This window comes from Lepidothrix coronata, unplaced genomic scaffold, assembly GCF_001604755.1.
Source record: "Lepidothrix coronata isolate B3197 unplaced genomic scaffold, Lepidothrix_coronata-1.0 Scaffold20, whole genome shotgun sequence".
In the NCBI taxonomy this organism is placed as follows: Eukaryota; Metazoa; Chordata; class Aves; order Passeriformes; family Pipridae; genus Lepidothrix; species Lepidothrix coronata.
This window is the reverse complement of record NW_016690200.1, coordinates 7,552,930-7,575,905: the sequence shown is the minus strand read 5'-3', so window position 1 is coordinate 7,575,905 and position 22,976 is coordinate 7,552,930. Positions and strand designations below refer to the sequence as shown.

The 22,976-nt window shown below is 46.6% G+C and overlaps 1 protein-coding gene across 1 annotated transcript in view; it reads right to left on the bottom strand.

Annotated features, from left to right (window-relative positions):
* EXOC4 (exocyst complex component 4) overlaps positions 1-22,976 on the bottom strand; it is a 303,657-nt gene that overhangs the window by 237,117 nt on the left and 43,564 nt on the right. Inside the window, exon 8 of the mRNA XM_017807724.1 lies at positions 18,062-18,239. Coding sequence (XP_017663213.1) covers positions 18,062-18,239 — 178 coding nt within the window. The remainder of the gene's footprint in view (positions 1-18,061; positions 18,240-22,976) is intronic.

The window sequence follows — 22,976 nt, the reverse complement described above, 5'->3', positions numbered from 1 at the left end:
AGTTTTGCTTCCTTTGCCCGTTTAGGATTTTGCAATTTGGCTTTTGCTTTGCCCTCCTTTTCTGTCTCTTTTATTCTGTGACACCCAGCCTGCTCCTCTGGATGTTTACTCATGGAATACCCTGAGCTGAAAGGGACCCACGAGGATCACGGATCCAACTCCTGGCCCTGCACAGACACCCCAAAATCCCACAGAGCGTTGTCCAAACACTCCTTAAGCTCTGGCACCACTGCCCTGGGGAGCCTGTTCAGTGCACAACCACCCTCTGGGGGAAGGACCTTTCCCTAAAATCCAACCTAAAATCCACCCTGAACTCCCTGACTTTCCATTAAAGGAGAAATCCCGCTCCATTCCCACCCCTCGACGCGCAGACAGAGCACCTGCTGCTCCACCCGACTCCCCCAGCACAGTGGTTTGCTGCCTCTACTCCCAATTTTTTTTTCTCTCACCAGACAGAGGAATTCTTTAAATAAAGGCATGTTCCTCCACCTCCTACAAGAAGTCTGTCTCCCCTGCCTCGTCTGCAAACAGCTTCACAGATTTCCACTGACATCCGTCATCTCGCCACCTTCGCGTAACTCACTCCATCCTTTGGCTTCCTCCATCGCAAGGGAATCCATCCACCTCCTTTTTTTTTTTTATTTTATTTAACTTTTAGGTTTATTTGGTGTCTGCTTTTCATTCAGTGGCTTCATCTTTGATTTTTCTGTCACTTCATTCCTCCTCCTCGCGTTGCTGCTCGCGAGCGATTCGCTGGCTGATGAGGGACAGGTAGGTGGCAAATATTTACTTTACCACCCAAGACAAATATTTGACATCTATCACCACCCATTTTTCAGAGGGATAAGAAGACAGTCCCTCTTGAATTATCCTGACAACAAGATGCAGCCACATAACAACCCCCGTTCCTCCACCTCTCACTGAAGAGCCATCACGTGTTTCAGACGTTTTCATTTGTAAAGGCACAACCACAGAAAATGTTTTCTTTGTCACTGTCCCACTGCCTTTAAGATCACATATTTAAGTTATATTTGCAGAAAGGGCCCATTATTCGAATTTTTTTTCCCTCTTAACTTTCTCTCTCTCTAAAAAAAAACAATCAGCACAAAATCTCCTTTACTCTGTACCCTCAATCTGTTGGGTCGCTGAGTTGCCTTGGATTTTATCATCAAGAAGCTGGCTCAGGCCTCCTCTAATTGCTCCCCACATTCTGCACCAAATTCTCTGCAAAATGTCCCACTTTAATCAAATTGGCCCAGCCCAGCCCATGCCCCAAGTCAGCTTTTTATGCTGATACCTTTTGAAGTGCCTTGAACATGAACATCATCCGAGAGGAGGAACCTCTGGGCTCAAAATCTCTTCCCCTTTTGGAGGGAGAGGCCACCAGTTTGGAGAAGCAGACCAGATTGAAGTGATTTTTAAGAGATTTTTAAGAGAATGGAAGAGATTTTAAACCCAACACAACCAAAACCCCAAAACTTTTCTACTTTATCCGCAATGGTTGGACAAGATGATCTTGAAGGTCCGTGATTTGATGATTTCGGGATTCTGTGATTTAAGTACTTGCTGCTCATCAACTTGGGGGCTTCTCTTCCTATTCTTTTGCCTGTTTAGGTTTTAGGCAGGACTGGGATTTCCTGGGAATCTGTTCAGCAGGTCAGGAATTCCGTTTCAGTGGGAGCTTCGGCCCGGCTGCCGATGAGGACGAACACGAACACGGAACACTCAAATTCTTGGAGCAAAGAGATGCCCATGTCTTTAAAAAAAATAAAATATCCAATTCTCCATCTTCAGAGCAATCCAAAATGCTGCTCTCCATTCCCACATGGAAACAAAACAGCACTGCCACAGGTGTCTGGCTCCATTAGGGTGTCCAACCCCTTCGCTTTTCAGGGAATGACATTTTTAATCCCACTGTTAACCAGGTAACGATCTGTTATCACCCCCTGTGCAGGTTGACAAACACCAGAACGTCAGTCACAACTTTATTCCATATCTTCTCAGTCCAGCAGTGATGGAGAAACTCAATAAACACCCACTTGAGCTGCTGTGAGCCTTTGGAAATCCCATGTCGGGCTATTTCCCAGTAATAACATGGAAATGAGTCGCCATCACTTCTGGAAAAGGCCGTGCTTTGGATTATTACACAAATATTGCCATTATCCTGCAAGGTGCTGGGCAGCCTGGCTGGGAGCCAGGAAAGCACTTAGGCTTAAAAAACAAACAAAAAAAACCCCCCACCATGGGAAGGGGTCCCAATCATCCATCCAGCTAATTGTTCCTCTGGATCGGGGCCAAAGTTGTAGATCAACCCCCCTGACAACACCGACGGGCCCAGAACGTGCAAATCCAGCCGCACAAAAATCCAGCAGCATTCCCAAAAACCTGTGCCCAACTCCCAGCCTGAACATCAGGTAGTGACAGGTAACTTCTGAACTATTAGTTCGGTCCTAAAAATTCGAATTCCAATAGATAACGGCCCGTGGATTAATAATTTATCTCTCTGCAACTCACAACTCGCAGGGCAACGTTGGGAATAAATCTCCACCTCAAAATGTTCCTTTCCCCTAAAGTCTGCACAAGGTTTTTACTAATTTAGCAGTGATTAAATCGAATTTTGTGCCGTTCTGCTTTCAGCTAATGGCTTGGAGAAGAACCCCAAAATGGAATATTAAATTTAAGTTATAATATAAGGGTCTTTTTAAACATAAATAAAGCAGCTTCTCCTGTGCTGAAAAGGAAGCCAACCAAAGAGACAGGAATGCACCAAGTGACCTTAATAAAATGACAACTCCACAAACAAGAATATCAAACCTCTTCAAATCAGGCTACAGAAAAGATTTTAAACCATCTTCGAGATCTTCGGAAGCACAAAAACCTTCTCTGAGCAAATTACTCTCAATTCTTCACAACTGTCTCCAGCCAAGGAAATCATCCCCCAGCACAGAAAATCAATAGGAAGTGCTGCAGACAATAATGCAGCAGTAAGGAGGGAGCAGAGCAGTAAATTCTGGGAAGATGGGAGTTTGGGGAACGGGGAAAACAAGTGAGCAAAGCAACAAAACAGCTCCTGAACAGCCCCTGCCTCCACCTGACACCCAGAAATAACAGGGCCACTTGTTCCATCAGCCTGAGCAGATGAGAGCAAGGGGCTGAAAGGAGATTACAGGGCCTAAGACCCAAAAAACTCCAAGATTTAAATAAAAGGTTTTTGTCATTCTGGGTAGGGAAGCAGCAACATCAAGTTGGTTGTTGCTTGTACAGTTGTATTTACAATTTGTATGAATATTGATAATTAAGAGCACGAGCTTACCCTATAGAAATACAGAATATAATGGAAAAGCAGGAAAAGAATGAACAGATTAAGGTAAGAAAGGTGATCATGATCCAAGGATGGGGAGGTGAGAGACAAGGAATCAGAAGTTGGGGTGAAGAGGCCACGCCAGGAGTGTCCAGCACAGGAGACACGGACACACTGGAGGGTGATGGTGGGGAAGGGATGGGAGCAGCTCACACGTGAGGAAACACTGAGACAGCTGGGAATGCTCAGCCTGGAGCAGGGAATGAGGCAGGTGAATTAAAAAATTCGTGTCTTCAACCCAAAGGCCCCTTTAAACCAAACACAACCACCCAGGTCCCCTCTCTCTCTCTCTCTCTCTCTCTCACTCAGTGATCAAAATGAAAAAGTCAGCTCTGTTTAAGGGAAACTCTAATTTGGACAGAACTCCTTTTGTCCACAGGGATGGCCAGTCTCCCAGCAATTAATGAGCCGCTCTCCAGGCTGCAAAAACGAGCTGAGGTTCAGCAAACACTTGGTGGGAATCATTTCAGATTCATGGAGTGCCCCGAGGCAGCTCAGTTCTGCTACACCAGCACATCACTGAAGGCAAGACTCCCCTGCTGGCCTTCCCTGCAAACCCAAATTAAACAGGTGCAGAAATGCACCATCAGGATATTCCTCAGCTGCTGGGACTTATTTTAACCCTACCAGATTATTTCATAAGGCAAAAGCCACAAATATAAATTAATTACAGCCCAAAAAAGTCCACGTTCACCCCAAAATGATCCAGCTTTGCCCTTGGATGGACAAGCCATTGCTGCTTTTTTCCTTCCCTCGTGCCACATAAACACAGCATCTTAAAAAAAAAAACAACAACCCAAATCTGGCACTGTGAAGGTTAAAAAGAGCAACAAACCACATTTTCACCAGGCAGCTCCTTCCATCCCACGTGGAGCCTTTTCCAGCAGATCCTGACAGACATCAAACTGAGCTCCAAAATTCTCAATTCTCTGCTCAGAAAGGTATTTTAAATACTCTCCACACCTTCCAGGAGCTTTACCTTTCCAATATCTTTGCCAGGACTACAGTGACAAGATAAAGACACTTCCAGGAGGTGGAATGTGGGGATGTTGGATGACAGGGAATCTGAGGGTGTGGAAGAACTTTGTTCACTACAGAAAGGAATTGGAAAGCAGAGAAGTAGAGGAGCTCTTCAAAAAAGAGCTTTTGTCCACAGGACAGCAAAAGTTTTACAGGATTTCTGGGAAAAAAAATGCTCCTCCACTCCCATTCCATCAGGGAGGGCTTCAGGGAATTGGGATTATAATGTTTTTTTCTCAATAAAAGGTACTGTTTTGTCTTCGGTTTAGGCTGCAAAAGCCACATGGCCGTTCCACAGACAGGAAAAATAAAATCTAAATTGATAAATTCCCCCTAAATTTAACAGCACTGCCCTACCCTGGATGTATTTGCTCACTATCCTGCTCCTGTTTTCCAGCACTTTTCCCTTTAGCAGACACTGAGTTATAATTTTGAGGGGGCTGGGAGGTGTTAAAGGGATTCACATTCCTTTTACCCCACCTTTCAAAACGAAGCCAAAAGCTCTTCAGGATCAATATTGTGCATCCAGAAGAACAAGATCCCACAACAACCCCCCCCAGACCACGAGAAACTCTTGGAACTTGTGCAGGAGGCTGCTGCTAGAAAATCAATGAATATGGGAAACTTTAACTTGCTCTTTAAGGAAATTGGTCATTTTATAGCTCCCAGCAAAACTAAATGTGAAAGAGAAGAATGTTCAACCAAACCAAACCTTCAGCCTTAAAAAAAAAAAAAAAAGCACTCCCAGAAAATGCAAGGCTGGGAATTCCCAGAGGGGCACCCAGGGAATGACAAGGTGACAACAAAGACCCCTCAAAAGGCAGCAACACATTTTGGTGACCTTGGAGATAAAGTCCCATAATCTCAGTCCCACCTACACCTGCAGAATCCCCTTCCCTGGGGTGCCTGAGCTTGGGATTTTTTGCTGAAATGGCTTTGCAGGGAACATCCCAACGTGTTTGGGTGGCCTGTGAGAACAGGGAAATCACTGCTGGTGTTTGAGCACTGAGCACACCGAGCCTGACACTGCAGAAATTCAGATTAACATCTGGGTGGTTCCCAGGAAACACAGGGAGAAGAGGCAGAACAGCAGATACGAAGCACAAGTGACAAAGAACATCGTTCAGGCTCAGCCTCTGAAGAATGTTAAACCAAAGGACATTATGCTGAAGGAATCACTGCTAAGGAAAGTGGGATTTGGGAATACAGGGATCAAATTCAACCTGCAGCCTCAGAGAATTGAAGGGAATCAGGCAGGTTGGCACCAAGGGAAGAAATTCCTACAAATCACAGGTTTTGATCTCCATCTCCTCAGACGTACTAAGAGGTCACAGAGCTGATCACAGGATCAATCAGAGTTTGGGTTGGAGGGGATCTTAAAGATGATCCAGTTCCACCCTCCCTGCCATGCAGAGCCTTTGCTCATCCTTCCAAACACCTCGGAGATGGCAAGGCTGGAAAAATCACAAAGTCATAACTAAGGGAATCACAGTTCTGCTTCAACCAAAGTGTGGACGAGTTGCTGGGGCGACAATCCTGCCTGGAGCCCCACGTGGAGTCGGTGATGGAATTCCCTCCCCTTCAACACCACTTCCCACCACAGAGCTGAATCAGAGAGATGCTCAAATTCACTCTGCAATGGGATGTTTTTCAGGGCCTCGGCCTGTCCCCACACCAAAAGCAGGATCAAAAGCTGAGCGAGCACTGAAAAGTATTTTCCCAATGATTTTCCCAAATATAAAAAATCCCATCCCCTGGAATCCTTGGGGTTTTTTTTCAGTGTTCCTCTGAGTGTGAAGGCAAAAGTGCAGATCACCTGAAAAATAAGAGAGAAATAGAAATCTCTCTTTTCTAAATACCCAAGGGCCTTGCAGTGCAGATCTCCTCAAAGCAAGGATCTGGAAATATTTTTCCACATCCGGGACCAAGAAGGGGCTCTGAAGGAAAGTCACCTTTGATTTGAAGCAAATCATCACGAGAGGCTGGTGTGAGGAACAATTCTGAGGCACCAGCATTTATCACCCTGGCAGGAAATGGGGCTGGGAAAAGCAGCTTTTCCAAGAGGGCACCAGGGGTGTGACACCCTGATTAACCAGCAAGCACCAAATCACTGTAATAAAGTGACATCATCCTTTTATTGTGTATCCCAGATAAATCCACTGCGTTATTTCAGTGTCCTTTGTCATTAAAAAGGGAATGATTTTGGATATTCTGCTCTGATTTATTTATTTACTGACCTGGGAGGTGGCACTGATCTGGATTATTCTCCCTGCCATGCTCAGAAACTTCCAGCTGCTTAAGCCCAGGACAGAGAATTAATGACATGATCAACCTTTTTGCAACTGGAATGAAGCAGACAAAGAGTCCTGCTCGTGTTTTCAGCTTGGATATTGCACAAGGCCCAGGGGTCAGCCCTTGGAAAAAGGGAACAACCAGCCCATCCATCCAAACTCCTGCTCCAGGCCTTTTCCAGAGGAGCTTCAACACAGGAGGCTCAGCCATCAGCAAGGCCACAAAAACAGCTCCCTGTCTATTAAAAAAAAATATATATATTAAAAGTTACACTAAATGTTATTTTTCTTGCAGGTTTACCCTTCTCTAAAATCACGTTATTATACTACAAAATTAGATCTGGGATTTTTGAAAGAATCTGAAGTAATTAGTTGTCCAATCCCCATTAGATTGCCAAGGGAGTTAAGATCCTAAATGCCTGTGGCTCTTTTGGAAAACCTCATCCATCACAGAACTCACAGGGTGGTTCACTAGAAACTACAGAAAAACAAGCACTTGAACAATTTATGAGTTATTTTTATAGCACTTCACAGCCAGGGTTACGTGGCAATGGTGGGCACCACCACCAAGTTTTCCACTGGAAGAGCTTTGGGAAAAAAACATTTCACCCACAGAAACCGTGGTAAGAAGCAATCAGTGACCTCACACTGCTAATAATACTAAAAATATTCAAAATAAAAGGCAAAGCTCCAGTCAGTGAAAGCACCAGACCCCCCTGACTCAAACCACAGCCCCGGAGTGGAGCACAGGGAGATTTTTCCTTCTCCCCTCTCCCAGTGCTGCTCTTTGATGTTTGTTTGTTTGTTGGGTTTTTTTCCCAGCAAAAGCAAAGCAGGAGTCCAGCTTTTCCTCCTGGAAAGAATGAATTAACACTGCAACACGTGCTGTTATTATTATTATTATTATTATTATTATCATTATTATTATTATTATTATTATTATTATTATCATTATCATTATCATTATTATCATTATTATTATTATTTTAACCAGTTTCCAGCTCACACCCTCGCCAACACTCACAACATTTCCTTGGCCTCTTCCAGCAAATACAGAGCTTTTCAAGGCATTTAATTCCATACTAAGAGTAGAAGGACTGTATCCAGGCCCCATTTAATTCCCTAATTCCCTCATGTCCCTCTTTTCTCGGGTGAAAACAGGTTTCCATGGTTCCTACCGTGGCCACAGCTTTTCCAGTTGTTTGCTTACAAGCAGCATGTTGATCTTGGAATAAATCCTGCTGTTAGTTTTGCACAGATATTCTATATTTTGATAGACATGGGTCTTTCCTGTTCTAGAATCATAGAATGGTTTGGGTTGGATGGGATCTTAAAGATCATCTGGTTCTAGGTAATCTTTTAAGATCCCTTCCAGCCCGAACCATTCCGTGATTTTCTGATCAGCAAACCTTCTCCAAAGAGTCCAAAAGCACGGAAAAACAAGATAAAAAAAATAAAGCCAGGTGAAACCAAATTTTGATTTTGGTTCAGATTTTTGAAATCAGTCTTTTTGGTCCATTTAAAAAAAAAAAAAAAGATGAAATCAGAACATTAAATAAAAATCAGAGTCTGCCATCAGTGGCACTTTTGAGGACACGGACGTTGGCACTTCCCACAAAGGAAGGGCGACAGAATAGAAGGATAAAATGTAATTCAGGTTTTCCAGTTCAGCCACCAGAACAGGGGGAAAAGCAGCTTCTCCCAAGTTTATTTCTGACAAATAAGCTGAGTTTTAAGTGTGTGTTAGATGTCCAAAAAGTCAGCCTTACAGTGCCATTCCCAGAAGGATTTGGGAGCCCAGGGGGGTTGGTTGTTCCCCAAAAAAATTGGGAGTTCATCATTCCCTTCAAAACACGCAGGCTTGGAGCTCTCCAGCCTCTCCCAGCCCAGAGATCACTGGGGAACCATCAGCCACTTGCTGCTGGTTTGTACACATGGATTTACACAATAAATACAGAAGCAGAAACTGTGTTTTTTTGTAGCTGAATATCGGGGATAAAACCAGGTGAAAACCCAGCACAGTAAAAATTGCTTAAGCCAAAATATCAATGTAATTAAGAAAAGAAAAAACCACATCAAGGTTGATTATGTGCTGAAATACCTTCTCACTGTGCCCTGCCAGGCACGGACCTGCCCTCAAGAACCACAGTCCACCTCAAGTCCTCATCATCTATAACCAGTGTCCACATTATCTGGAGAAACCCAATGATGTATTGACTCAAAAACCACCAAAGGATGTTTGCAGGCTTCCTAAATAAAACCACTTCAAAAGGCAGCTGGTCAATGCAACCATAAAAAAGGATAAAATAAAATATCAAAGCCTGCAGGTGAAGGTTGGAAGGGGGTTGGAGTAACTTGGGACAGTGGAAGGTGTCCCTGCCCATGGCAGGGGGTGGAACTGGATGGGTTTTAAGGTCCTTTGCAACCCAAACCATTCTAGGATTCTGTGATGTTCATATCCTGATTCTCAGTGGTGCAGAGCACCCACAATGTCAAGGGAAACAAATAAAACCAAGTTGTTAGAAACTGTGAGGAAAATCAAGGAAAAACCTGACACGATAAACCCACCCCCTCCTACAGCATCAAACCAGGCAGACCAGAAATGGAATCCTGGAATGATCTGGGTTGGAAGGGACCTTCAAGATTATCCACTTCCAACCTTCTGCCATGGGCAGGGACACCTTCCACTAGTCCTGGAAGTGCCCAAGGCCAGGCTGGATGGGGTTTGGAGCAACCTGGGACTGTGGAAGGTGTCCCTGCCCATGGCAGGGGATTGGAACTGGATGATCTTGAAGGTCTGAAGGTCCCTTCCAACCCAATCCATCTTGTGATTCTATGAATGAATTTTGGCAAATGCAATTCTGTAGTGTCCTACCTCACAAAGAATTGCTGAAAAAACCACAAAGGCCTCCCCCCTCCCAAACAAAACAGAATTCCTATCAGGGAAGAAATAGCAAGAGCTGGAAAACTTGAGGAAAAAAAGATTCTTCCTTTAGGGTTTTTTTTTATAAGTGTCACACCTGGCAAAGCCAAGGAGAGCACAGCATGGGAGCAAGGAGGCTTTTAAGGAAAACAGGTTCCAGGCATTTCCCTTGGACATCAGTGACTCTGGAACATTAGCAGGAATTTGCCTGCATGGATCCCTCCTGCTCTGCTGGAGAGGAGGAGTCCTGCAGGGAGGCCTTTTGGGGTTTGTGATGCTGGGAAGGGAACAAGTAGTGACTTTAGAGGAGTGAGTGTGAATAAACTCAGCACATCAAAAGAGAGGAGGTTTTATAGGCCCATAAAACATGTCCACAAATGCTGATGAACTCCCTGTAGTGTCTCCTAATTCCAGCTGCCAGCAGGGATGAAGTGCAGTGGACACTGATACAACCAGGGGAAAAAAATAACGACTTCAAAAGCAAAGCCTTGGACACCGTCTGCCATGGGACACTCCTGGAAAAGGCTTGGCCAGGGGCACTCTGGGCTGGGTGAGGAACTGGCTGAGGGCCCAGAGAGTGGTGGGGATGGAGCTGCTTCCAGCTGGGATCCGTCCCCAGGGGTGTCCCCAGGGATCAGTGCTGGGCCCAGTCCTGTTTAATGTCTTTATTGATGATTTAGATGAGGGGATGGAGGGAACCATCAGCACATTACAGGTGACACCAAGCTGGGGGAGTGTTGATGTGCTGGAAGGCAGGAGGGCTCTGCAGAAGGACCTGGCCAGGCTGGATCCATGGGCTGATTCCAAGGGGCTGAGGTTCCCCAAGGCCAAGGGCCGGGTCCTGCCCTTTGGCCACCAGAAGCCCCTGCAGCTGCAGGCTGGGCCAGAGGGGCTGGAGAGCAGCCAGGCAGGAAGGGAGCTGGGAGTTGGGCTGGGCAGGGAGCTGAAGAGGAGCCCGAGTGTGGCCAGGGGGGCAAGAGGGCCAATGGCTGCTGGGCTGGCTGAGGAAGAGTGTGGCAGCAGGAGCAGGGCAGGGCTTGTGCCCCTGGGCTGGGCACTGGGGAGGCCACCCCTGGAGTGCTGTGTCCAGCTCTGGGCCCTGAGCTCAGGAAGGGCCTGGAGGGGCTGGAGCAGGGCCAAAGAAGGGCAACCAGGCTGGGGAAGGGACTGGAGCACAAGTGCTGGGAGGAGAGGCTGAGGGAGCTGGGGGGGCTCAGCCTGGACAGGAGGAGGCTCAGGGGAGACCTCCTCACTCTCTGCAACTCCCTGCCAGGAGGGGGGAGCCAGGGGGGCAGTTGGGCTCTTCTCCCAGGCAGGGATCAGTAAGACAAGAGGGCTCAGTCTTAAGCTGTGCCAGGGGAGGTTTAGGTTGGATATCAGGAAGAATTTCTTTGCAGAGAGGGTGCTCAGTCATTGGAATGGGCTGCCCAGGGAAGTGGGGGATTCTCCGTCCCTGGAGGTGTTTAAGATGAGACTGGATGTGGCATCAGTGCCATGGGCTGGGAACTGTAGAGGTCGTGGATCAAGGGTTGGACTGGATGATCTCAGAGGTCCCTTCCAACCCAACTGATTCTATGATTCTATGACCAGGCTGACAAAACTGCTCAAGAACACAGGGAAATGGTTAAAATAAAAGACCTGACACATCTGCAGCCAATTTTTCATTTCTTCTACATCATCCCATTATTACCAGTTCCAAGAAGATGAAAACTAAAAAGTACAGGCTGGGAATTCCACGCTCTTTCCTTCCACTATCAATATTCCTGCTGGCAGTTTCCAACACAGGAACACATCAGGTGTGGTGGGCACTTCACATCCTGCTTTGCCCTCTCTCTTCCAGCTTGGGAAAGAAAGGGAATGGGAATCACTGGGGAAACAAGCTGAAAAAAATTCTGTTCTCTCAACTTGTATCAATGAAGAAATTGTCTTAATTAAAAGGTTGTATCTCAAGTTGCATCAATTTGATGATGGCCCAGGGTTCATGAGGCACAGGTTTCATGCCATGTGCCCACTATCAAAGCAAGGAACTCTGATTCCATTCCCAACCTTTTCCTTGGTGGGAGCTCTCCCAGCCTAACACCCAGCAGGGCTGACTTCTTTCACAACTACACTTTTATTCATTATATTTATTTCTTTCATTTCTCAACAGCTTTTGGAAATCATCTCCCTTCCTAGAATTTGGGCCCCTTATTCAGCACCATCAGCAGAGAGTTTTTAACTCCCGTGGATTTTGCTCCTTAAATATTTAGGCAGAAATTCCAAAACCCTTTAAAACTGCAACTTTGTAACTGTGCTCAGCTATTAAAAGGAAAATCCATCTGAAGTGAAGAGCCCTTCAAATACAGAGCAGCTCGATGCTCTACAGCATGGACAGAAGAAGATGAATGTTTTCCTCGCTCATAAACCTCCAAACATTTCATTCAATGAGTTCATGTTTTTAAAAGTCTCCCAAAATCTCACTGAGCTCCTCTGCCATGGGCTGCACAAGTGACTGTGCACTGTTCAAACAGCTCATTTTTATTCAGGGCTCTATTTCTTTGAAGTTCAGTGTAAATGTTGGTGCTTATGAAGCTCGTTGGATCAACAGCTCCAGGAGAGAAAAAAAAACTCCGGGAACAGAAGCTGTTACTGCAGCAGCAGTGGAGAAAACTTCTGCTCTGTCACCCTGTTAATATAATGTAATATATAATCCAGCACAGTTCAGTTAACAAGGCCCATTCCTGGGAAAGACAATAATCCAATGCTTGGAGCCAGTTCAGCTCTGGACCTTGTCCAGGTACCTGTTCCCAAAGCAATTCAGTTGGTTTTAAACACAGAATCATCCAGCTAAAGAGAAAACAGATCGATTTGGGGCATTTCTCCTTCGTATTCTTTGTTCTAAAAGGACATTTAAAAGGACACAGCCACTGCTATCCCATTTTATGCCCTTCCAGCTGTAAAATACATCCCCACGCCGTGAAATCTCCCTCTACTTCCTGAAACGCTTTTTACTGAGGTGAATTCCACCATCCCAAATTCCAAGTGGAGCTTAAGAAAGCCACCAATTTATCTTCTGGAAAAAATAAAGAAGACTTCCATTATCAGGTAAATTGGAGCAAACCTGTAAAACATCTGAACAGAGAGGGGAGGTGGGACACACTGCACACCTTCTTGGCAAGGCTAAAACTTGAAGAAACACCCTCCTGCAAAACCAGCTTGTGCCTTCCCAAATTAACAAAGATGATGCTCCTCCTGGACTATAAATTTCCACAAAAATTATTCTGCTCTTAGTACACATTTGCAAAAAAAACCTTTTTAACACCGGGCTGGATTTATTCATTCACGTTCCGAGCTCACTTCAAATAACAGGGGGGGATAAAAGAGTGTCAAGTGACCTCCTCTAATTATTGAAATTCCATGTTGAAACAGCAGCATTGTGACGAGTGGAAGGTTCTCTCTGCCCCTGAAAGAGATTGAGTAAAACTGTGTTCTTTTAAAAGCTGCAGACGAGTCACTTTTAGGACCAACATCCTCTCAGCTCATGGAGATGAGCATTAATGAGACACACCAGTCAGGAGTCCAAGGGCATCAGTTCCACACACTTGAGGACCACTTAAAAAGAACCAGGAGGACTGTCAGGCACCTTATTTTGAGGACAACCCTTAAATTCCCCCAGAAGAGACTTTCTGAAAAAATAACACTGCTTCAGGTTCAAAACATCACCCTGTGAACTTCCCAAATGCAACAGCAATTTCAGATATTGCTCTGACATTTCCAGCAGGACTCATGGCACGTTAACAGCCCTCGTGCAAGAAGCTGATTTGACTTTCTAAGTATTAACTGTGTCACAGACACAGTTCAGCCTTTAAATGCAAAGGTTCAGACTCTGCTGAGCCACCCAGGGCAAAAAGCAGTTGGGTTTTCCAAGAGCACCTTGAGGTGCGGCTCCGTGGAGCGGGATGATGGGAGCTGCAGCTGCCAGGATAAACCCTTCCCTTTTCCATGGTGCATTCCCTCACTCGCTCCCGTGCCAGCCCTGCCACGGCTCAGGGACCTGAGCAGGCAGCAAACCCAGCCAGCAGCAAAGTCTTGGCCAAATCAACTCCCTCCAATTAGATTCCTGTCAGGAGAACGAGCAGCGCTGCCAGAGCAAGGAAAACATCCTGGGCTGTGGAAAAGGAAGGAGTGGGATGACAGCACAGCTGGCTGGGATGTGTTGGCACGGAGCTCAAACCTCTGCACATCTTTTCCACTGAGTAACCTGCTGAACATCAGCACCTTTTCCCTGTGTGCCAAAGGGATCCAACAGTTTAGGCCATTAATTCACTTAAAAGCCACGGAGTGACTCAGGTTGCAGCAGCACAGCCCTGAAATCCATCTCCAGGTGCTCCCACAGGACTCCTGGACAAGTGGGACGCAGCAAGGACAATTTAAGAGCAGCTTTTCTGCAGGATCACTCCCACTGCTGATCTCACCAGACCTGGCTGTGAGCTCCAGAATGATCCCATCTCCCTCCCTCCAATGCCATTCCTCTTCATAAGGAAGGATTTAAGGGTGGTGGAGCATCACAGGGTAACTAAGAGAGGCTTCTCAATCAAGTGTCTGATCCCTCCAGCTCTGCAGCAGCACGACAGGAGTGTGTGGGCACAGAGGAGGCTTCAAGTTCCTCCTGCTCCAGTTTCCTTATGGTTTCAGCAATGTTTAGGCTGCTAAATGACACCATTTTTGGAAAACACCCCAAGGCATTAGACAGAAACACCCCCAAAAAAGGAAAGCATTACTTGTGAGAGTCTCCTCAGCAGACAGATCACCAGAGCCTGCTAAAATAAATGTCCTAAGCCTACATGTGATTTTTCCCTCTCTTCTACAGGAGCAAGAAAACAGATAAAACTGAGAATCATCCACTACAGATTCCAGCACCACAGAAAGAGAGAAGATTTCTTCCTCTGGAGGCAAAGAGCTTCAGCCTGAGCTGGTTATGGGACAACACGGAGCTGTCTCCAGTGGTTCCTCCAGGAGCAGGGGAATGCACTGAGATAAAAGACTGTCAGGGTGATCCCCCTGTCACCAGAAGGGTGACATTCCTGAAGAAGCTGAATGATCTCTGGTGTTACTGAGCAGGGACAGAGGCAACAATCCCATCAAGGTATCAAAAGATGGTGCTGAGAAGCAATGGATGAAGTGTCAGAAGATCTGGTCCTGACCAAGAAAGTAAAATGACACAAAACTGTGCTGGACCCAAAACCTTCTGGTTTCTCCCCAAGCACGTAGAGCACTGAGCCTGTCCCATCGTTTGGGCTGGGAAAATGGTGGAATCATGGAATGGTTTGGGTTGGAGGGACCTTAAGGATCATCCAGTTCCACCCCCTGCCATGGGCAGGGACACCTTCCACTAGCCCAGGTTGCTCCAAGCCCCGTCCAACCTGGCCTTGGACACTTCCAGGGATCCAGGGGCAGCCACAGCTTCTCTGGACAACCTGGGCCAGGCCCTCATCATCCTCCCAGCCAGCAATTCCTTCCCAATATCCCATCTATCCCTGCCCTCTGGCGCTGGGAAGCCATTCCCTGTGTCCTGTCCCTCCAGGCCTTGTTCCAAGTCCCTCTCCAGCTCTCCTGGAGCCCCTTTAGGCCCTGCAAGGTCTCCCTGGAGCCTTCTCTTCTCCAGGTGAACATTCCCAGCTCTCCCAGCCTGGCTCCATAGGAAAAGTGGTCCAGCCCTTGGAGCAGCTCCAGGACCTCACTCCAGCAGGTCTGTGATCTGTAGGACACATCACAGGCACCGAACTGCACCAGAAAACCCCAGAATTCCCTCCCTGTGTTATCCTGACACAACTATTCCCATCATTCCACGGCTGCAGGAACAGGGCTCAGCTCTCCCAGCCCAGCACTGGCTCCTGCAGTAATTAGGGAGCTCAGAAGGATGTTTCTCCCACTCCCACACTGCAGAGCTGCGTTACCTCCCCACACAAAGCACCAAGTTCAAATTTAAACACGTTTCACCCCTGTCCTGTTGGTGCAGCAGCAGCAGCACCACGAGCTCCGCTGGCTCTGGCACCGGGAAATAACTCCAAATTGTGTTTTCCTGCCCTAATATTTTGACAAACTGGTTTTTTTGTTTGTTTGTTTGTTTTCTACCGTTCCGGCACCCGGCTCTAAAAGGTCACTCTGTCTTCTGTATTATTCTTCCATTCTCAGAGAAGGTCAAAAATATTGAATATCTGCATGTTCTGTGCCTAAACATTGCTCAACACTGAGCCACCTCTGACCCCACACACGGTGCTTGGTGCAGTTTTTTAGGGGAGCTTTCAGAAATCCAGCTACAAAAACAAGCTGAAAACAACTCATTTCCCACAGGGGACAATTTGCAGCCCACCACAAGCTCACCTTATTTAGGGCAGAGCTGGAGAGATAACCTTGCTCTAATGTACTTCACACGCAGAGATGAACAATGTGCACGTACAGGACATTATCCAGGTGAGCTGCAGCCATGGGAGATTGTTCTGATGTGATGACTGAATTGCATTCACCAGGATCTGAAGGAACTGCATCCCTTTCCCCGATGCACTTTGCCACTTCCCCCCCAGATTTTCAGCAGGAAGATTTAAATAAACACTTTTAAAACTTGAGTTTTCTGCTCCCCCTGCTGCAAAGGTAAGATTCCCCTCTCCCCAAAAATTATCCTTATTCAGAAAAGCAGGATAGAAATAATTCAGGCTTTGGGATCAAAGGTTTTCTTACACTGTAAAGGACAAATATTTTAAGCCACTCCAAGGGAACTAATGCACAAACACCCACAAGATTGTGAACAAAGAAATGCAACGTTTCCTCCTTTCCATGTCAGTCAGTGCTCATCTCTTACCCTAAACCAGCAAGAGATTATGGATCTTAAAGTGCTGCTTTTAAGCATTGTAAAAAAGCTCTTCTGGAAGCTTTTCTGCCTCCCTCTGACACCCAGTATCAATGAAACCTTTGCAAGTGGGTGGTTGCATTTTTCTTGGCACGCCTTTCACAGAAAGCTTGGTCAAACGTTGCCTCCCCAGCACAGAAAGAGCTTTTCACTCCCTAAATGCTCACACCTACACCTGCTTCTGCGTTCAGGTTCCATCATCCCTGTTTTTGGGATAGCCAGGATAAACTGCTCCAAATTCACACCCCAAACTCCCCCAGAGAAGGGGAATATCCAGCCTTGGTGTTCTGCTACGCCGGAGGGAAAATCTCGGGAGGGTTTTTACTCCCAAGGCTTTGTCCTCCCTGCAGCAAAGTCTGCAGAACTCAGGGCTCTTAAACCTCCTGGATCACAGGTGAGGGCTGGAGGTCTCCAGTGCCAAAGCCACTCCTCATGTCTTTAAGGTCAATTGTGTCCTTTAACAGGGCCAGACACTTCAGTTCTGTGACACCCTTTTGTTTAGAAACCCCTCAGGAACCTCTGGCTGCACATCCCCAACCAAACTTTTGCAAAAACAGCACTGAAAGAAGGTGAAACTTTGTGTCATGGAGAAAACAGATGGAGGTTTATTTAATAACAATTCCTCTAGAAAGACAAATATTTGGGGTAAGGAGCCACTGGAGGTGATCCAAGGCCCAAACCTTACATTTAGCAGGTTCAAGAGGTATTAAATTCACACCATGCACAGAGCTGGGTATTTGGGTAAGCAAAAAAACCCCTCCATCGCTGCACAATCAAACAAACCTGCAGAGCAACAGCTAAATAACAGCCCTGCAATGAAAATTCCTGTTAGGAGAGGAGGCAGAGAGCACTTTCCATCAACAGCCCAGCGGTGGAATGACCACCATAAATCTTGCCAGGCTCATTTCTTTGACCTCCTCTCTCAAATCCCAGGTGAGGCTCTACATCTGTGCGCTGTATATAAAGGCAATTCCCAAATAAATAAAGGAGGAAATATAATATTCACGTGTGAGCCTCACAGCAAGAAGGAGAGAACAGCAGGAAGGCACATGAGAGGTGAGAGCTCTGAGAGAGCCTCACACACTGAGGTGAAAGGCACAGTCCCAGAATAAAGCCCGAGCAAGGCACAGCTTTAGTCTCTCAGAGTCGAGAGTAAGAATCAAATAAGAATTTCCTGAGAACAAGTGTCTCAGCTGCCTGCAGCCCAGCCACAGTGACAGGAGAAGACAAGCCATTAGAGCTGTGACACCTCATAAGACAGCGATGACACGGTAACAACGGAACAAAAATGTCACTGTTTGAAAGCTGCTGATAAATCACTCGGTGGGCAAAAGGAATCAAACCTTTCCAGACACCAGAAGGATGAAGCCACAGAATTATTTTTTTTTTAATTTTTTTTTTTGCTGATATTTAAGCTCTCTCTGGAGTGTCACAATCTGTTATAAACGTGGCCACTTCCCAAAAACCGAGACAAACCCCAGCACTGCTGTCTCCTGAGCACGACAGGTGCTCACGCCGCTATTTTTGGTTCTAAAAGCTGTTGTAAAAGCTGAAAAGGCGCCCACCTGGAGGACTCTTACCTGCAGGACATCCTGGATCTTCACCCACACGTCAACCATGTCGTAGAGCTTGATGTCCCCATCGTGCTGGCTGCAGGGAGAGGCCACTGTCTGCTGGAGGTGCCCCAGGACCACCGAGTGCGCGGCGGCCACCGCGTTGAACTTGTCGAAGAGAAGCTCCAGCAGCTCCAGCAGCAACCTGGAAACCATCAAAACAACCTCTGCTCAGCTGTCACAAGGCTCCATGGGCACAAACAGTCATCCAGCACAACAGAGCAGTGGGAAGGAGACAGAGGAGTGTCCTTCACGTGTCCTGTTTGGTGACAGATGCTGAGAGGTCACCCGGCTTCAAACCCTCTCTGTGGGTTCTGATTTCAGCTCAGGTTTGGGACATAAATACTCCTGAGGATCTTTCTCCTCACTCCCTCCTCTATATCAGCACTGAAGTGTCCTACCTGGGGCTACAGGGAAGACAGAACCATTAGTAACTCCAGAGTAACTCCAGAGTAGCACCACATTAGAGATTATTGGATGACCCCAGACAGGGCTGCACACAGGGAGGGAGACAACCTGCTCTTCCCTCAGCTGAAAACAACAGTATTGAGGCAATAAAAGTAGACTTACCCACACAAACAGAACACAAGAAATTGATTTTGAACTATTAAATTAATATGGCAGCTTTTAAACATTGCAAAATAACCGAAACCTAAAATATCAAGTCTCCTCATCTGTGTCAGTCAGTACGATTTTACTACTGCATTTACTACAGTGATAATCTCATCTCAATGTCCTACATTTTACCTGCTCCTATGGCTTCCTTACTGCCCAATTACTGCAATTAATGGACCTCAGCAGAGCCCTAAATAGTTTGTGATAAGGCAATGACATCACAATTTGACTATTCGACAACAGGAAAATTGTGATCGAGTTCACTGGCGTTTAATGAGCAACTCAAGGAGACACATAACCCCAACAAAACGTGGAGATAACACTTCCCAAATCCATATGTTAGGCACTCCCAGCTCTGACAGACAGGCTCCATCACATTTTTCCCTGCAGCAGCTCCGGAGTCACCACATGCTCGCTGTGTGTGCCCGGCAGGAGCCGCGATTCCCGGAGCAGGACACGAGAAATTCAGGAAAAACTGGAGCTGGTCCCACTCCTTCACCACCATGGAATTATAGAACCATGGAATGGTTTGGGTTGGGAGGGACCTTAAGAATGATCCAGTTCCAACCCTGGCACCTCCCACTATCCCAGGTTGCTCTACCCTGGCCTTGGACACTTCCAGGGATCCAGGGGCAGCCACAGCTTCTCTGGACAACCTGGGCCAGGGCCTCCTCACCCTCACAGCCAGGAATTCCTTCCCAATATCCCATCTAGCCCTGCCCTCTGGCAGTGGGAAGCCATTCCCTGTGTCCTGTCCCTCTGTCCCTTGTCCCCAGTCCCTCTCCAGCTCTCCTGGAGCCCCTTTAGGCCCTGCAAGGGGCTCTCAGCTCTCCCTGGAACCTTCCCTTCTCCAGGGGAACCCCCCCAGCTCTCCCAGCCTGTATCCATAGGAAAAGTGGTCCAGCCCTCTGAACTAACTTGTGGCCTTCCTTGATTCAACAAGATTCAACAAAGAGCCATTTAAAGACACATTTAAATAAAAACCAAACAACCGGTGTTTGTGCTGAGTTTCTTCGTATTTAAGAAGAAGCAACAAAAGCCTCAACAGCCTTGGCTGAAATGGCACCAAGGAACATTATGGGAGCAAATGAATTATCTACCTCTGGGAAAATTTATCACCCCAAGCCCAACTTCTACCAACATCCCATTACAAACAAGAGCTGAGTTATTTCTCCACCTCCCCAGGAAAGGACAGTTTGGCAGAGCAGAACCAGCTGGAGAGTCGGACAAATTCATTTTTATTGTCCCTGAGTGAGCCTGACCTCATGCTGTCAACCTGTTTAAAGAGCCACTATTATCAACTTGTTTATTAAGTCATTCCTAAAATAGTACTATACTGAACAGAAGGATTTCTTTTTAAATTCCAGGGTGTCCCTATTGCTGTGTTACAGACTGACAGAGAGGAATTCCCCCAGGCCACACTCTCGGTGTCTGTACCCACCCCTCCTTTACATTTTCCATTCTGATCCAACGCTGTATTTCCACATTTCCCTGTTTTCAGATGAGCCAGCCCCTCTTTTCTTCTTGCCCTCCAACAGTCCTATAAATCTGTCAGGTCATTTTTGAGACAAGGTAACCCCGGAGGGACACGGGCGGACAAAACCCATCCCGGAACGTGGCCCACATTTTATGCAGATGGGGTTGGAGCTCCGAGTGACCTGAGCTGAGCAGGGACAGGCAGTGACAGGAGCCTGGCTCAGGCAATTTGTCACAGCCAGCCTGTGACCCCTGAGCTGAGGAGAGGGGGGAAATATGTGGAGAGGCAGAGACACACACACCCCCGGAAGCAACTTCCATAGTCCGGGGAATAACGGGAATGAGCTGATGCAGAGTGACTGCTGCCACCTCAGAGGGGTCACTGGTGACAGCTCAGGCATTGCAGCAGCAGTAATGTCCTCTGCCTGCTCAGGGTGGTGGCATGGACATAATTCCTGGAGTTATTTTAAAGCTTTGAGACGAGGTCAAAAGCCACAAGTGTATTATGGACATGTAGGGAAAAGCACAATAAATCCAAGTGACAGGATTTAGGAGCAAAATTGTCCAGACACCATCCTCTCTTGGGCTGGAATTTTAATGTGTCCTCACCAAAATGTCCATAAATCTGTCCCTCAAGTAGATGTGCATCCAGATTACTATCAGTACTATTAGTATTGGTGTTATTATTCTATAGCCACATCTTCCAAAATCCAGGAGAGACCCAGAGGTTCCTGCAGCAGTCTGACTATGGCTCTGTGACTTTGTCTTCCACCCAAGGTCCACGTTTCTAAACATGAAGGTGTGACACATGCCTTAAAGAAGCACTAATTGAAGATAAGGCAGTGGCAATTCCTATATTTAAGCCCTTTTCCATAAATTTGTTCCAAGCAAAGAGACCTAAAAATGTCAGAGAATTTACCCAGCCTTTAAAATGGTCCATTTTAATTAAAGCTGAGATCAGCTGCAACTGGGTGAGATGAGAGTGTAGTTTCCAAAGTCACCTTCTACCAGGGACAAGGAACAACTTGGAACCTGTTGCTGCCCCTTCTCAGGTTTTACTTCCTTTATATCATTCCCATCTCACAGCAAGTAAATGTGTGTTAGTAAAGAGGGTTTATATTCCAAGCAAAGTATCTGAAAAGATGCTCCACCTAGTTAGGCCTGTCCTAAGTCTGTGTCCCATCTATCCATGCTGAATGCTTTAGGAAACTTGGGAATCACTTGTATCACAAAATGGTTTGGGTTGGGAGGGAACTTAAAGTTCATCTCATTCCACCCTTGCCATGGGCAGGGACCCCTCCCACTAGTCCAGGTTGCTCCTGCCTGGCCTTGGACACTTCCAGGGATCCAGGGGCAGCCACAGCTTCTCTGGGAAATCCATTCCAGCCCCTCCTCACCCTCCCAGCCAGCAATTTCTTCCCAATATCCCATCTAACCCTGCCCTCTGGAAGTGGGAAGCCATTCCCTGTGTCCTGTCCCTCCAGTCCTCCAGGCTCCAACTTTCAAATCACTTCAAACCCCAGGGAATCTCAAGCTGCTCTTCCTGAGGGCTTTTGGTGGAAGGGACTTCAAAGCCCATCCAGTGCCACCCCCTGCCATGGGTAGGGACACCTTCCACTATCCCAGGTTGGTCCAAGCCCTGTCCAACCTGCCCTTGGACACTTGCAGGGATGGGGATGTGGATGTGTCTCCCTCCTTTGAGTGGAGGGAAACAATCACCCCTCTTCCCATGGGAAAAATAAGAGTCAACTTTGGAGCAACGTGCTGTGCATCAGGAATGAGCCACAGGGAACTTGTCCAGTACAAGGCTCGAGATCCCACAGGCCCCTCTGTCACCTTCTTAGTCATTTTATTTGCCAGGAGTGGGAATTTTTATGGACACCACCGGAAGCAGAGCAGCTGAAGGCAGGCACTGAGCTCAGTGAGAGACTCGAAGCAGCCAAGCGTGAGCAGTTTTAAGGGAAAACTGAAAAAAAAAACATTTCCCTCCCCAAATTCCTGAGGTCACAGGAGCACTGACAGCCTAATGAATAGTTCAAAGCAGTTTTGGGCACTGCATCACGGTCAGATTTGTGGGCTTACAGAGCTCTATTGAAACAGCAGGACCTCGTTGTTCAGATTTATTTTCTCCTTGACAGGAGGCAAGTGGCTGAGTTTTGATTTAAAACTGGAGTTAATTTGAGGGGAGGGAACACCCTTCCCTGCTATAATTTATTCTTTTCAATGTAAACGAATTCACCTGCTTGCTGTAAACTTCACATGTGATTTAGGTTTACAATCAGTTCTAATTATCTCTGTGTTCAGCAAGAATTCAAGACACTTTCCCAAGCTGTGGAATATGAGCATCTTAAAGGCTCACACTCCCCTACACGTGCCAAAACCCATCAAACTTTTTTGTGCCTCACTCAGCCCTCTGGGCAGGTTAATGTCATTAATATATGATCTCATCCAATTTATCCATTTCAATGGACAACCAGGAGCCACCCAACCTCTCCAGACTGATTCATAAAACAAGTATCAAGCAGATATTACGCTCCCTTCTGGCATCAGAAACTAAAATTGTGCTTTGTGATCCACACAAAAAAAAAGCTTGTTTTCATTTTACTGAGTTCTCAGCACTGTAACTCTGCAAATTCTTCACACCACCACTGTTTGCACAGCAATGCTAACGAGGGGAATTAAAAAAAGGAGTCTTTATCAAGCTAATGTCGTCCTTGGGAGTGATTCTGCACTGCAAATATCACCTACAATGAAGATGCAATGTTTTCCTTTCCCACAACAATTCCCTTTG